General features: G+C 46.8%; 1 protein-coding gene across 10 annotated transcripts in view; it reads right to left on the reverse strand.

Moving 5' to 3' along the window:
- Nucleotides 1–17249, reverse strand: part of ACACA (acetyl-CoA carboxylase alpha) — a 198692-nt gene that overhangs the window by 49071 nt on the left and 132372 nt on the right. For all 10 annotated transcript variants that reach the window (XM_083587362.1, XM_083587369.1, XM_083587367.1 and 7 more), the window contains 3 exons: nucleotides 17137–17234; nucleotides 16591–16711; nucleotides 15258–15368 (listed from right to left, as the gene is read on the reverse strand). In XM_083587362.1, coding sequence (XP_083443488.1) covers nucleotides 15258–15368; nucleotides 16591–16711; nucleotides 17137–17234 — 330 coding nt within the window. The remainder of the gene's footprint in view (nucleotides 1–15257; nucleotides 15369–16590; nucleotides 16712–17136; nucleotides 17235–17249) is intronic.

Raw genomic sequence — 17249 nt, forward strand, 5'->3', positions numbered from 1 at the left:
GACAATGTTCAGTCTTCACGCAGGATTTGTTCCAAGATGGTTGTGGGGAAGTTATATGGCAATGAGGACTAATCTTGATTTGTTCTTCTTATATTAACTCGATCACCAGGAAGGGCCACAGGTCACCTACCCTTGGTTTAAATATCCCAACATTAATACTTTCTAACAATTAAAAAGCGGCAGAAGTTATGCTAACGGGCCTGTAATTTCCTAGATTCCCCCCAGATACTTTTGCAAAAAATGTTGTGTTGGCTACTTTCAAGGTAAGGAAACTAGGCTGTTTTGTTAGAAGATCAACAATTTCACATTTGAGTTATTTTAAGAACTCTCAGGGGTATGCTGTCCAGATCTAGCGACAGGTTAATTTTTTTTAATTTGGCAATTAAGCTCTGCAAGTTTCTCCCTCTCAACGCCTTTATCTGATGCCCTCCCTCAAAAAAACCAAATTGGCGTTTAAGCATCTTGACATCCTTTTGCACCTTTGACATCTCATGGCCCCCATGATCTCCCTGGCTAGTTTAATGCTTCAGGTGTATTTAAATACATTTTTATTGCCTGTTTTGATGTTTTTAACAAAAAGCTGCTCAAAGTTGTCGCTGTGTTTTACCTGCCTTATTGTCAACTTACATTTGTTTTGCCAGACTTTATGTTCCTTTTTATTCTCCTCGCTTGGGCAAGACTTTTACGTTTTAAACGAAGCCTTCTTGCCTTTTATAGCTTCCTTGATTCTGTTCATTAACCACACTGGCATCCTCATGGATTTGTTTGTACATTGCAGATTAGAAATGTACATTTTTTTTACCCAAGTATTTTATTGCAGAGGTTTTAAAACAATCCCCAAGCACCTTTAAAAAGATATTTGATACTTCTGGCCCATGTCCCCTTACTTTTTAGAAAGTTTCCTCTCTTCTGAAATTAACAATAAAACCACAGCAACAACTTTACTATACAGTTACAAACCTGTAAAAACAAATTAAAACACCAAAACCATACAATTTCCAACATACGCTGAGCAAAACATATAGAACTTACATAAATTTAAGACAAAAACAAACCAATATACAATTAAATTAGCAAGATTGCTCTATGGGGTTTTGCAGCAGAAAAGAGAACTCTAACAGCTGTTTATTATTAGTTTTTAATGAGTCCCTAAATTTTTAATTTTCTTCATTTTTTTTAAAGCTTCCTCTCTTTTGAAAATTAAACACAACTCCTGGGCATTCCATGGAGTTACTGGCCACATCCCCACTCACATATATGTTGAATCTGACAGACGCATTGAGATCTCTGTTCTTGAGCAGTCTGATGACACATTTCCCACCAGATCCTGACCACCACTCAGGGCGCTTCCAGGCTGCCTCTGTTTTTGAGTGAGACTCAGTCACATACCACAGCAAATTCAGGTTACGCAATTAAAGTTTATTAGGAGCTCCTGCACAACAAATCCGCTTCTGAGAAAGGTCAGGCTTTTTCCAGTAAGGAAAGGGATATGGGGGTGGGAGGGAACACACCGGAAAGTGTGGGGTGGCACTTCCATTGATGCAACTCCGAAACGTAGGATGCAGCCTTAACAGTGAGCCCTACCACAGGTCCCATCTTGCTCAGTACTGTTCATGCTAACAGGCAGCAGCAATCCAGGGTTTCACTAAACACTAAACACTGTCTATCTAGCTGCAAGCAAATCAGCATGGATGCTCATTAAACAGCCTGCATCTTCTGATCTAAAGGTAAAGGTAAAAGGGACCCCTGACCATTAGGTCCAGTTGTGGATGACTCTGGGGTTGCGGCGCTCATCTCACGGGAGCTCACCCCATAGTGGAGATTCAAACCACCGACCTTCTGATCGGCAAGTCCTAGGCTCTGTGGTTTAACCCACAGCGCCACCCACGCCGATCTACTTGCAAGCAAATCAGGACGAATGCCCAACAAGCAGGTTGTCCGGAAGCACCCCCAGGATCAAGAACTGGCTCCTATCTAGTTCTTGGTCAATCTCCCATTCCACCCCCTTCCCACCCACCACAGCGGATCACACCCCCCACCCCCGAAAACAGACTGCAGCCTTTGCATTTCTAATCGAGGAACTTTGGGAGCTGCTCCTGCACTTTTTAATTTACGAGCGTTCAGTGGGGGACCTTTCCTGACTTGGGAACATATTGGCTCGGTCTAATGCTTGGAGATTATTAAAGCCAGCGCTATACCCCCGCTATCAGCTCTGCAGATCTTTTATTTAGAAGATATGGAGGCACTAAACGCAGAAAGAGTTCCCCGTCACCTCCACATTAAAACCCCAAGCGCCTGGTAAATGGAATTATATAGCTGTCATCTCCTTTCCCCAAAGTTTTAAGAGTACAATGGACTCATTTCTCCCCTCCTCCTCCCCACCCTCACTCTCTCTCTCCCCGCACTCCATGCCTGGCTCCAGAATGGAGAGCTCTACTTTGTATTGATTTAAAGTCGCGGAAATAAATAAAACTGCTTCGCCACCGCGGTTCACAAGAAATTCATGGTACACTATTGCATGATATATTTGAAGAGCTGTTCGCAAACTCTCTTTTTCCCTCTGGTGAGTGATTTGGGGGTGGGGGGTGGGGGCTGGAGTGGGGAGGCACTGTGAAAAACCTGCCAGTTACTGTAGATGCCCGCAGACTGCAAATCCGCAGGAAAGCCATGCGAATGAAGCCTCCTCTTTAGGTTGAGTCCTGGCCAGTCCATATCTCACTTTATCCCAGAAGAAACCTTGTCACAATTCCCTTTCTTAGCCGTTCTAATTAATTGCTTTTTAAAATTCGTATCTTGAGACATATTATTAATTAGTAATAGCACCAGTATTTATAATGATCACATACAGTGGTACCTCGGGTTAATTCATTCTGGAGCTCCGTTCTTAACCTGAAACTGTCTTAACCTGAAGCACCACTTTAGCTAATGGGGCCTCCTGCTGCCGCCGCGCTGCCAGAGCACGATTTCTGTTCTCATCCTGAAGCAAAGTTCTTAACCCGAGGTACTATTTCTGGGTTAGCGGAGTCTGTAACCTGAAGCGTCTGTAACCTGAAGCATATGTAACCCAAGGTACCACTGTATTAGGAATAGTAGTAGTAGCAGCAGCAATACCTATAATCACATTTCTATACACCAAGGGTAAAAAGGGCCTGTATTTCAAAGCAGCTAAAGGCAGAATACTTATTATAATAATATAAAACTACCTATGCCCCACTATTTAAAATCCACTCACAGCATCATACAACAATTTTAAAAACACCACACACAGAGACACACACCTCCCCCCTCCCTCCCATTTATTTATTTATTTATTTATTTATTTATTTATTTCATAGAATAATAAAATCATAGAATTGGAAGGGACCCTGAGGGTCATCTAGTCCGACCCCCTGCAATGCAGGAATCTCAGCTGAAGCATCCATGACAGATGGCCTTCCAACCCCTGCTTAAACACCTCTAAGGTGCCTCTCTTAACCAAGACTGGTATGCAGAAGGAAGGAGAGACCACCACCTCCTGAGGGAAACCATTTCACTGTTGAACAGTTCTTCCTGATGTTTAATTGGAATCTCCTTTCTTGCAACTTGAAGCTATTGGTTCGAGTCCTACCCTCCAGAGCAGAAGAAAACAAGCTTGTTCCCTCTTCCATGTGACAGCCCTTCAGATATTTGAAGATGGCTATCATATCTCCTCCCAGTCTGCTCTTTTCCAGGCTAAACATACATAGCTCCTTCAACTGTTCCTCATAAGGCTTGGCTTCCAGTCCCTTGGCTATCTTGGTTGCCCTCCTCTGCACAGGTTCCATCTTGTCAACATCCTTCTTAAACTGTGGTGCTCAGAATTGGACAAAGTATTCCAGGTGTGGTCTGACCAAGGCAGAATGAAGTGGTACTATCGCTTCCCTTGATTGGGACACTAGACTTCTGTTGATGCAGCCTAGAATAGTGTTAGCTTTTTTTGACTGCTGCATCACACTGTTGACTCATGTGGCCCAAGCGGATTCTACTGCCTCTTCCTCTGCTCCTGGAGCATCCTATGCCCTTCCTCCAGCCCCTGTCTCTGACTGCTCAGACTCTTCCCATTCCTCCAGCCAGGCCCCTTCCTCACAGGAGGCACAAAACTCCATAAATCGTTCTTCCCTTCCCTGGGATTAGCCTCTGGCCTCACTGCCTCTGCCACACGCTCCTCAGAGCCCTGCCAGTCCCTGACATGCTCTACCACTGAGCATGCTCTAGCCACGACCTTTCCTTGATGCTGGGAGCAAAAAGCACAAGGCCTAGCCTCACAGGCTAATACCTGGGCCAGGGGTCAGAAAACTTTTTCAGCAGGGGGCCAGTCCACTGTCCCTCAGACCTTGTGGGGGGGCCAGACTATATTTTGAAGAAGAAAAAAGAACGAATTCCTATGCCCCACAAATAACCCAGAGATGCATTTTAAATAAAAGCACACATTCTACTCATGTAAAAACACAAGGCAGGCCCCACAAATAACCCAGAGATGCATTTTAATTAAAAGGACACATTTCTACTCAGGTAAAAACATGCTGATTCCTGGACTGTCTGCGGGCCGGATTCAGAAGGCAATTGGGCTGGATCCGGCCCCCGGGCCTTAGTTTGCCTATCCATGACCTGGGCTCACCCCACGCCTACCACACCCACCTCTCTTTGTCACACAAGGCTTTTTAAAAACGATTAGGCAAACCAGTGGGAGAGATCCGTTGCCTTTTTACCAGAAAAGTGGCAAGAGGGCTGTTTCAGCAGGCAACACATGGGCAGCATTGCCAAAGCTGCCATTCGCTCTCCGCGTACAAACGGATTGCAGCTGGCACCTCCAGACGTTGACAGACCATATGGCTCGACACAGATAGAAGCGATCCTTAGTTATGTGAAATGGGGGGGGATGAGGGGAGAGGGAACACCACCCCAGCGGAGATCTCTTTGACCCCATTTCCCTAAAGAGACATAAAAGGAGGATTAGTAATGCCAGCATCTGGCATGTAAATTGCCTCTCTTAACCGAGACTGGTATGCAGAAATAAAACTGCTCAAATCAAGGCTGAGGGAGGAAGAGACTGCCAAAAAGTTTCCAGACCAAGATATTGCCTCCTTTGTACAGAATCACGAGGGCAAGGACACTGTTGGGCATTCTGGCCAATCCATCCACCCAGGGAGGGGCACCTCAGCTGTGGCACAGCCCACCAGCCTCTGGCCAAGGACACAAGAATCAGCCCGTCTCTGAGCAGCTTTGGCCAGGTCTTTGCAATGCTTCATAAGAACATAAGAAGAGCCTGCTGGGTCAGGCCAATGTCCCATCTAGTCCAGCCTCCTGTTCTCACAGTGGCCAACCTGATGCCTGTGGAAAAACCAACAAGCAGGATTCGAGCGCAAGAGCACTCTCCCCTCCTGTGGTTTCCAGGAACTGGTAGTCAGAAGCACTGATACCTCCAATTATGGTGGCAAAGCATAGCCGTCGTGGCTAGTAGCCACTGGCAGCCATCTCCTCCATGAATTTGTCCAAACCTCTTTAAAAGCCACCCAGGTTGGTGGAGCCCAATGGCTTGCAATGGCGCAGAGTCCAGGCAAGAGGATAAGGGATTATTTCCCTCCTCTTCAAGAAGGCGGCAGTGGAGGCAGAAACAGCACAGAGCTACATCACAGGTGGGGAAACTTTTTTGTCCTGAGGGCCATATTTCCTCATGGACAGCCTTCCAGGGGCCGCATATTTTAGTGGCAGGTGGAGCCAAAGGTAGGTGCGAGTGGGGCGAGAAAGAGAACAGAGCAGCAGATAGGCTTCTGAAGATGCAGCAGGCCACAGTCCAGACACGCAAAAGCCAGCTGTTTCTACACAAACCGCCCTTCTCTGCATGCAAGCAAGCGGCTTTATTATAAATAAATAATAAATAAAAAACATATTTATACCCCGCCCTCCCTGGCCACGGCCGCGCTCAGGGCAGCTAACACCAAATATAGATTACAATAAAACGTAATAGAAAAAACAGTTAATTAAAATACGGCTTAAAATACAGCTTAAAATGCAGCCTCATTCTAGTAAAGGTAAAGGTAAAGGTAAAGGTAAAGGTAAAGGTAAAGGTAAAGGTAAAGGTAAAGGTAAAGGTACTCCTGACCGTTAGGCCCAGTCATGGACGACTCTGGGGTTGCGCACTCATCTTGCTCTAGAGGCCGAGGGAGCTGGCGTTTGTCCGCAGACAGCTTCCGGGTCATGTGGCCAGCATGACTAAGTGAACCAAAGCAGCACACTGAAACACCGTTTACCTTCCCGCCAGAGCGGTACCTATTTATCTACTTGCACTTTGATGTGCTTTCGAACTGCTAGGTGGGCAGGAGCTGGGACCGAACAATGGGAGCTCACCCCATCACAGGGATTCGAACCGCCGACCTCCCGATCGGCAAGCCCTAGGCTCCGTGGTTTAACCCACAGCGCCACCCATGTCCCCTCATTCTAGTAGTAGCCCATAAATCAAGACCATAAAGGGAGGAAACATCAGATATTCACCCGAGCCAGCTATCCATGCTGGTCCTACATGGGCCAGCAAAAAAAAAAAAAAAAAAAGCTGAGGGAAAATTTATATACTAAATCCCATATAAGGGGTCCGACTGAGTCTAAGCCAAAGGCCAGGCGGAATAGCTCCGTTTTGCAGGCCCTGCAGAAAGATGTCAAATCCCGCAAGTGTTCAAGGACACAGAGTATGGAAGGAGAGGGACAAAGTAAGAGTCTTGAGGGTCAGCTAGAGAGGCCTAGGGCCTTCCTTGGTCATCACTCCCCAAGCATCTCTCAGAGGGCTGCTCTTGGAGTCAGTGTAGCCTCCATCAGAGCAGGCAGTCCGTAAGATAGCCTTTGCTGGAAGAACAGCAGCAGTGATCCATTCAGACAACAACTTTATGGGTCAGTTCTGTCCTTGATCTAGCTGACAGCAGACTCAGATTGGCTGAAGGCTCTATTTCAGGATTTCCTAAACTTGGGTCTCCAGCTGTTTTTGAGCTACAGTTTGCATCATCCACTGGTCCTGCTAGCAAGGAATGATGGGAGTTGTCTGACCCTCCAAATGTTCTGGACTAAAACTCCCATCAGCTCCAGGCCATCTGGGTGCTTTTCAATCATAGAATTGTAGAGTGGGAAGGGACCCCTAGGGTCATCTAGTCCAACTCCCTCGCAATGCAGGAATCTCAATTAAAGCATCTGAGACAGACGGCCACCTGACCGCTACTTAAAAACCTCCGATGAAGGAGAGCCAAGCTCAGCCGCCGGCCACATTTTTAAGTTACCCAAAATGTCCTATCTTGACCCACAGATCTATGATCAAGGTGTGGCACCAGCCCTGCCGTTAGCCTACCCAGTGTGACCCAAGCATCTGGACTCAACATCTTGCAAGAGGCAAAGAGAACCGGATAACCTTGGAAAGCTTCGACACAAGGCCTGGGCGGGGAGAGGGGGGTTGAGAGAGAGACTACATTGGTCCTGGTGGAGTGTCAGTTTCCTTTTGACATTCCTGTGCCCCTTTCCTTTCCAATTAGCATTCTCCAAGGCACTGCGTCCCACCCGCTTCCCTTCTAATACTCGTGCCGTGCCACTCTAGGAAAGATTCATATCGCGCAATAATAATTACAATGCTCCTTTGAATGGGAGGGATGGGAATTGCTGCTCCGGCTCTAATGCCATCGCTCCCCGCACCCTGCCGCCGCCACCCCAGTGATTACTTTGATCTCGTTTGCCAGGAGAAGAGACATCGGGAGCAGATCCTGCAACCCACTTGACGCCAGCCTTGACACAAACCCCCAGTGCAAAGCCAGAACTAAATCATGGAGGGTCCTTGCAGAATAGTCAAGAGACTTTGCAGGGGTATTCCAAACACAGAGGCAGCAATGTGCCGAATTCCTCAGAAAACCCTTTAAAGGCCTGAAGGACTTCGGCCCCAAATATCTGAAAGGCTGTCTCCCTCCCCACAGACCCTTTCAGATCAGCAGAGGGGAGGCCTTCCTGGTAATTGTATCTTCCTTAACCTGTGGCAGCCCACAAGATGTGGGCTGGTGCCTTTTTTGTCATTTATGAAGGCACACAGCTTTACTTTCCCCTTTGACACCTGAGATATATATATGTTTTAGGACCCACCATATTCTTTTGACTTAAATTTGTTTTAAAGGACTTTAAAGTTGTGTTTGGGGGATTGCTGCAACTTGCCCTTGGACCTCATGGTGAATGGTGGTCCATAAATTGAATAATTAATAAGGAAGAGAATAATTTTTAAAAGCCTGTTCTTACGTTCCAACGATCTGAGCCGTGTTGGCAAAACAACTTTCGTAAAATGGGTATTCCGCATGTTTTTGGTGGAGGGATTTAAAGCTGTATTTTGCTCTTTAGCAAGATCTTTTATCTACTTAATAAAAAAAACTATGTATGGGCAGTTTACATAAAACCGTATCAAATATTCATTTAAAAAAGGAATAAAAGCAGACTTTAAAAACAGTAGACATAATCATCAAATATAGATAAAACCAACAGATTCTTTTTTAAAAAATGAACGTGCATAATAAAATTAAACGTCGGGGAAGGCTTGCCTAAACAAAAAAAGTTTTTAAAAGGCATCAAAAACAGTACAGCGAAAGCGCTTACTCAATATCAAGGGGCGGGGAGTTCCAGTGAACAGGTGCTTGCCACATTAAAAAGGCTGATTTCTCGTGAGTTCAGAATAAACATTATGTGGCATTTAAGTTTCAAAAATCAACCAGCAGAGATTACTTGCTTCTTTGCATTCTACCTTCAGCAAAAATGGAACCAAGTGAAACTGCACGCTTGTGAATTCCAACAGCATGACAGAAAGGCGCCAGATCTCACTCTGACCAGCATTGTGTTAAACCAAATGATGTGTGTTATGTGTTATGTCTAAATTGGGAGGGTTGCAAAGGAGATTTGGTCAGAAAGTTGCCAGGGGGTGGGGGGTGGGTTTAAATTTAAAAAAGTACGAAAAACCTCTGCCTCAGCAAAAGTTTCCATTAAAATTTTAGACAAACGATCTCCGCCTCCTTCTCCCCCTCCTTCCCTTGCCCGTTCTCACTGCCTGTCCCCCCCGCCCCCCACTTCCCACATTCTGCCTGGGGGCGCCATGCTATTTCTATGCAAATAACAACCTCGTGGTTTAGATCTTATTATATCCACCGGAGCTGCAGTGACGCGACCCGAGACTTGTGCGAAAGAGGTAGGCAGAGGAGAGAGAGGGGGAGAGAGACAAGATAGAGTGGATGTTCAGCGAAGTGTGAAAAAATATTGTCAGGAGTGAGCAGCAAGAACACACACACACATACACACACACACACACAAACTATTGCTGGGATAACGTGTTTATTTCAGAGCCTCTCCTCCTCTCTCTCTTTCTCTCTCTCCTCATGTGCACACCGTCATCTTTTAAAATTCATTGGGCATCAGGCGATCATGCGCCATCCATCTGCCATCACTGTTCCATTTGCATTTCATGCCTCCTGGCTTTTGATGTGCTGATACTTTGATGCAGTTGGGAGACGAGCATTATCATTATTTCAATTTTCAGCCGGGAGGGGCTGGGTGGGAGAGAGAGGGATGAGGGTCAACAGGCTTGATGCGGTGCACCCACAGAGACAACACAGAGAGAGGGGAAGAGAAGCTCGTGAGACACAGACAGGCCTGGTTAGACTCCTCCATGAGCCCTACAGATGCTCAATGGGAAAGACAAAGGGTGGGGTGGAGGTTACGAGTCACGCTGTCCAGGGATCCCAATACCACCCGGCTTGGCAACCTTTATATGAGGGCTAGGGAAACCAGTCTCCCTCCACATGTTGCTGGACTACAGCTCCCATCATCCCTAGCTGTGCTGATGGGAGATCCACACCATCCATTTAGAGCGCATTCAGTGTACATTTGAAAAGCACATTGCTTCCCACTCAAAACCCTGGGATGTGTAGTTTGTTAGGAATGCTAAGGATTATAGCTCTGTGAAGGGGAACTACAGTTCGGGGTGGGGGGGTCATGCACGTAGAATGTCCTTTAAATGTATGCTGTGGATCTGCCCCCCCCCCCAAGTCCAACAAGACCTGTAGGTTCTCTACCTAGTTAATAGGAACGAATGAAGCAGCAAGGCATGGCTAAAAGGGACGGATTGTGTGCCATTTTAATGTCCTATACAGATCTTTGTGCTTCTTCCAAGTCCACTGTTCTCCCCTCTTCCAGCTCACATTAACTCCGTATCTCATGACCTTCAATTTCCACTCCCAATCTTACTCTTCAACTTGGAAATTCAAATTTGGAGCACAGAAGATTATCACGTAAAACTGTGATCCTGCATTGCCAGCGTAGCACAGTGGTTAGGGTGTGGCACCAGGACCTGGTAGACCAGGATTCAAATCCCTGCTCAGTCATGAAACTCACTGGAAGGGAGCCATGTTTGCCACCATCTTGTGCTGTTATTCTTGGAGAACAGGTGGAATATAAATGTAAAAATAATCTCCTATATATTTTGGAAAGTGGTCCAGTCTACTTGTTCTCTGTGTGTCCGGATGCCCCTCAATATATCATCACCAAATTCAACAGGAGGATTCCTGAGGTGTGGGTGGTGGTCTTTGTCAATGTTGGATACTGATCACCATTCTGATTCAAGATGGTGGCCTGAAACATGACTTCTGTGTAACTTCGTCCACTTTTTGGTATAGGTTCAGAAGCCTCTCCAGATATCGCTGCCAAACTCGGAGCAAGGGTGCCCAAAGTGGGGCAGCAGACTTCATCCCAATTTGGACACGGGCGCCATTTTAAATAAAAATGGCGGACCAAAACGTCACCTTGGCGTGACTTTGGTTTCTAAAAAAACCTGGGCAACACCAGACACTCCCCACTAAACAAATGAATGTGTATTCAGAGGAGGCTTCTTGGCCTTGCCTGATTCTGTGTGAGGACTCTATTGAGTTGAGATGCTCCAAAGATGGAGAGTCCAACGACATTCAGAGGGCCCTCACTGGTGCCAATGGGAAACTCCCTAGTTCAGGTGATCCCAGCTGCATCTTTCCCTGCCCATACCGGATGTATGATGTCAAGTGTTGGGCAGGAGGGCATAGTTTGGGGGAAATGACCTCTGGGGCCAAATTAGATCCACAGGCCAAAGGTTCCCCACCAATGAAATGCAGCAAGGGAGACTGAAAAAAAGAGGATTTGCTATAACACACACACGTACAGATTAGGGAACTTCCAACCAACATTAAAAAATAATAATAAGATGATGGTATGTGGAAAACCAGCAAGCCAATCTTTAAGATTGGAAAAATGAGAAATTGAGAGAAACTAACAGATTTGCCTGTCCCTCACTGTTACTTGGTGAGGGAGGCCCTCTTTACTCTTCTGCCTCAGGCAGCAAAATGTTTTGAGACTGTGCCCTGGATAACCATAGCCAATTTTTTCACCACCCTCACTTCAACGTCTCATGTCTCTGACACCATCTCTGAGGCTGCATGCAATTACATTATGGGGCTATTTATTTTCTTTGCATTACAAAGGACAGCTTATAACAATTCAAAATTGCAATCATATGTAATGAAACGTACACTGATACATGGAGGAGAGAGAATATTGTGGTGAGGGAGGACCACCTCAGATTATGGTCATCCATGGGGGGGGGGGCGTGTTTTGAACCATAATCCCTAGATTCCTAGCCTTCATTTTTTTAAAAAAACAAACCTTCCCAGCATTTGCAGAACCTATGAGGCAAAATGTACAGACATAATTCTTCTTGTGTTTTGTTTTGTTTTACTGAAAAACTATCCTGCAGCCCCTTTCAGTACAGTCATACCTCAGGTTACAGCCACTTCAGGTTGCGTTTTTTGGGTTGCGGACCGCCAAAACCCGGAAGTACCAGAATGGGTTACTTCCGGGTTCCAGCGGTTGTGCATGTGCAGAAACGTTAAATCACGCTTTGCGCATGCGCAAAAGCGCCAAATCGCAACCTGCGCGTGCGCAGACACGGGTTGCGAACGTGCATCCAGCACAGATCACGTTCGCAACCCGAGTGTCCACTATATTCCACTTGTCCCCTGAAAAATAGCCTATGGATGCCCATGTCCTGACTCTCTTGCGATATTCCCTGCGTCTGCTGCCCAAGATCCTTTAACTGGTGCTGCTAAGGCTCACACCCTGGGTCCTGACACATGCAACTGGCCCGATGCCAAGCAATGCTCTCCAACACCCCACCCCAATTACCTAAGCGGCAAGCAAGCTTGCTTGTGTGAGCGTAAGACTGTGCTGATGTTCCAAAAGCCACAATTTTTCAAGTGCTCAGGTTGGCCGTTTGCAAGAGGGCTGAAGAACAGGCCTCCCAATGCACCTCGGACACCACGACAGTAATGGCAGCACCTGCCAGCCTGCATGCCACCACTAGGCTGCAAATCTCCAGGATTAGATTGCTGCCCAAAGGGGAGGGGGGAAATAAAAAGTGACATCTCTTCCTCGATCCCCCCTGCCACCACCGCTTTCTCTCTCCCTCTCCCTCCCTCCCTCTGTCCGTAACTCAAGGGCAAATTGTTTCTCTCTTCTGCACACAAGAAGCAACCTCTCAAGCATAAATCTCAAACAGCTGCTGCCTGGGTGGTGCGGGTGATTTAAGAGCCTCGGCCTTTGACTCCTGCTTCCAACCCTGTTTAAAATCTAAAGTGGGATGGGTTTGGGGTTGGGGCAATTTGGTCCCCAGAGGACAATTCATTCAGGTGCACACAGCAGGCAGGCCTCGAAAAAGCTGGCCCCTCTCCCCCCCCCCCAATCTCCTCTGCTCTTTTGCTTCTTAGGGAAGGGGAGTTATGCTGGAGAAAGAGTAACTGCAGAGCCAGCAGGGAAAGGCACACAGGCCTAAATTAATGCAATCATGGCTTGGGGTTGCACAACGGCGACATTCACTTGCTAGCTTTGCTCCCATCACTCCTTTACTTTAGAGCCAGGCTGGGGGATTTCAGGCTTCAAGGGACAGAAGGGGGTGGGGGGCAAAAACTAGCCTCCTACACAAAGGTAAAATTGGCATGTGTCACTCTGCCCACTTTTGCCTCTGGCTCCACCCACCACTAGCATGTGGCCCCTGGAAAGTTGTCTGGAAGGGAATGTGGCCCCCAGGATGAAAAAATGTACCCTGCCCTTACTATAGGGTGGGAAATATTACTGAATTTTGTCTGAGTCAGGGCAGCATAGGAGCCAACTCTTAGGGGCCGAGGTCCCTTTGCCCCCCCATAAAATATTTGAGGGGGTGCCCCCCCAGTTGATGGGCACTGCAGTTCAAGTGGTGCATGTCTTGTGAAGGATGATGCAAGGCAGGGCCTACCTGGGCCCCCCAATATTTTATGCACCCCTGCTGGGCAGTATACAGGATTTCGAGTCCACCTATTTTATCTTCCCAACCTGCTCAGCAAGACAGGAAAGACTGAGAGAAGAATTACTTCATGGCTGAGCATGGATTTGAACCTATGTGTTTCACATTCTACTCTGATGCTCTAACCTGGATTTTCCCAATCTGGTAACCTCCAAGTTCCATCTTCCCTGGCCAGGTTGGCTGGGGCCGACGGGAGTTGTAGTCAAAAACATCTGGGGGGCGCTAGGTTGGGGAAGCCTGCCCTAACCGCAACACCACCTTGCCAGTTATGGTAAAATGAAACCACAGCATTAACAAGCATCTACATAGTGCTTTTCCCAAATGCTTAAGTGCTTTCTGCAAAACACAATGCTCGGTAATCCTTACAAATCTACCCTGTGAGAATAGCATTGTTCTCCCCATTTTGGAAGCAAGAAAATTGTCTGTCTAGCTGAAAGCTTCCTAGTGATTTCATGGCAGAGGTAAGCTTTTACTCCTGAATTCCTTGGCATGTAGCTCACTTTCATCATCATTTTTTCCGGAGAAGTTTCAAAAATGTTGATGAAAAGTAGGAGAGAGACAGATTTCGTGAGTCAATGTGCTAAAACGTATCCTGCTCTAAACTAGACTGGCTCGCCAAAAACTAGTCAGGATGTTGCTGCTGTGCAAAGGAGGTCAGGCGTTTACTCAGGTGATACTGCCACCTTTGGCAGCAAAGTAAACAGGCCGGTGTGAGGTTAATTCTTCAGGTGCCTGCTTCCATGGGAGGTCTGGAGAGTTGGGAAAAAGAGAGAACCGGCCTTTTCACTGGTGGCTCCCTATTTGTGCCATGCTCTCCCCAGCGATGCTTGCCTGGAGCCATTACTATATATCTTCAGGTACCAGGCAAAAACCTTCCTTTTAAACCAAGCCTTTGGCTTTTAATCTATGACCTTTTACAGTAGGTGGGATGTTTTAATGCCCCCCTCCCCCAGTTTTAATGTATGCATGTTAAGGGGGGTTTGTAAGTTGCTTTTTCTGTAAGTCACTTTGAGTTGCCATGGCAAAAAAGTGACCAATAAATTTAATAAATAATAAGAGTAATTCCTCCAGTGCATGCTAACTGGGAGGAGTGGGAAAGTCCCACACAGTTGCCTCTGACCCTTAAAGCCAAGGGGTCATCAACACAGCGCCCATGGGCACCAGCATCCCCCATAGTGCCCATAAAAGGTATCAGTAAATATCCCCTCAAAAATCCACAATGCACAACAGCCTATTTGCTCTTCCAGATCAGTTCCTGTTTGCACTGGCTCAGACTCTCCCACAGCAGCCATCATGTAGCTGGAGCCCATGGGACTTTGCCAAGCTTCCTAATGTGCCCACTAGCAACCCCCTGCCTTAAGCGTAAATCCCCAAAGTGTCTTAATTAGTATTATTACAAAATGCCCTGGATAAGAGTGCAGGATTTAAAGTGGGCTCAGCAACACGCCCGCAACAGTCCACAACAGACAATCCTGGAAACAAAACTTTGCTTTTATTTTGTCAAAACAGCGGTAAAACCTATTGATTCTTTAAAACATTTTTTTGTGCTGCTTTATTATAACCATTCTGCATATACAAGACCAAAAAACCTGCTTGATTCAACCAATGGGAGGCCTCATCCCATTCAGGGAACGCCCTTCATGGTCAATAGGTAAACAACCCCATTGCTCCCAAGTGGCCTTCAGTGGGCCAAGCCAGACAAGGATCTCCGCTGCAAAGTGGTGGCCTTCGCTACCCAACAAACTCAGCCAGGCCCTCGAGGCCAAATAAAACAAAGGGGCTAGCCAATAAGAGTCCAAAGTACACCAAGCTATGACAAATGACCCCACCGGCAAAAGGAAAACTCGTATTTGTAAACTAAAGCAAAAGAGAGACTTACTTTGTTGAGGGCTCCAGCTCCGGTTAGGATGAGATGTGAATTTTCCACTTGGATTGTTCTCTGCCCCAACCGGACAAGGTAAGCCCCGATTCCAATTGCCCGACACGTCACCTGAAGACAGAAATTTGTACCTGTTTCAGTTCCACAGGGCTAGACTGTATCTCTCCACGAGCACTGTTCTTTGTCTGGGTCCTGCCAGTAGCATCCTCTGTAGCTGAGCAATCCTGCTGCACCGGGTGCGATTGGATCATTCAGTTACTCCCAGTGCAGACCAAAAGCAGACCTGTTGATTCACAGAGGAAGGAGGCTGCCCACTGCGTCTCCGCGTGAGCTACTCCTTGCCTCCTTCCTCCAAGAGTGGACAATCCTGCTGCATCTCTGCATTGGGAAAACTGGGACCGAAAATGACATCCCCATCTATACCTCTGCTGTTAAAGCCATGTATTTCTGACAGGACTTCTTGGGAAGGGAGTGGAGGACTACAAATCAGTAGAGCAACTCTGTGGATTTGAAACCCTGTAATCAAGGATGAGCATTCAGAGGACCAGTGGGTGGAGGTGGGTCAACTACAGCTTCTCACAAGGTGCTAGGATAGCCCGTCCACTCCATCCCAGTGCAAAACACACACACAGTTTTGCACCTCAGCCACTTTCTCCCAAAACTGAGTTACAGGCTCTGTTTAACCCCGTTACCACCAGCCACTGCAAGTGGCCCCGTGTAATTCTCCCATTATCTACTTCCGTAGCTCATTCCCCTAGCAGAGGGCCAGGCCTGCAGGTAAATGTTAAAGAGCAGTTGAGGTGTGTTTTAAAGGATGAGCATTGCCCAGTCTCTGTTGCTTTTTCTACTGGGGTGCCTTAGCTTGGGTGGGAGTGAGCCATAAGAATGTAAGAAGGGGCCTGCTAGATCAATCAGGCAAGTACCCCTGCTAGTCCAGTGTCCTGTTCTCACTAAACAGACGCCTCCTCTGGAAAGCCTGCAAGCAGGACCCACAGGCAACAGTGCTCTCCCCACCTGTGATCCCAGCAACTCGTACTCAAAAGGAGGGAATTACTCAGAGGTACTCAGAGAGTGGAGGAGTGAATTCAACAGCTTACTTTGCACCCTGTGAAGAAGCACTCTTGTCTGTCCTGAATCTTCCAGCATTCAAGCTTCTAGTTCTAGTAACTATAAGAAATGGAGTCATCTGAGCAGTGCCAAAGTTAAATGACCCTAGAAAACTAAACGACTGGCCCAGAAGCAGCCCAGCCTATCCACAATCTCTCTACATCACTGCAGGCCTTTTTTTGCCATCCCCAAAACACACCGACAAACACACACAACTGTGGATTACCAGGCTGATAGTGATAATATCTTCATACGCGAGTGATGATTCTCCAGCGATCATGCCAGATCCCCGCAAGTTCTCAGTTCCAAGTCCTTCTTCCTTCCCAATGATATCTGTAATTTTATACCTGATAGGGCGAACCCCAAAGAGAGAGAGGGAGAGAAAGAAAGAAAGAAAGAAAGAAAGAAAGAAAGAAAGAAAGAAAGAAAGATACACCTTTATAAAATGTCAATGCTCTTGGAGACAAACACTTCCCAGAAGAATCTCCAGTATCTCGGAACCCTAGAAGCTGCTGCCAGACAGTGTAGACAATACTGGGCTAGATTTACCAACACACTGACTTGGTGTAGGGCAGCTTCATAGGTTCATTAAACTGGGGGAATCCTCTTTTTCTCACAGTGTAAACATAACAGCAACCATCCCCCCAAGCTTGTCAATGCCATACACCTGGCATGCAAAACTGTGGTAAGATAAAATGAAGATGTAACGCAAAACAGATTAAAATAAAACCCAGCATCCATGCTTTAGGAAATAACGAATGCACACAGTTACCTAGATTCTCCTTCGTCCTCCACATGCTCACAATGCACTGAGTTCAAAGCACTGACTCTCTTATAATCCTGGGGAGTTAGGTAGAGATACTTGAATCCCTGTTTGGGTGGGCA

This window comes from Podarcis filfolensis, assembly GCF_964270895.1.
Source record: "Podarcis filfolensis genome assembly, chromosome: 15".
Classification (NCBI taxonomy): domain Eukaryota; kingdom Metazoa; phylum Chordata; class Lepidosauria; order Squamata; family Lacertidae; genus Podarcis; species Podarcis filfolensis.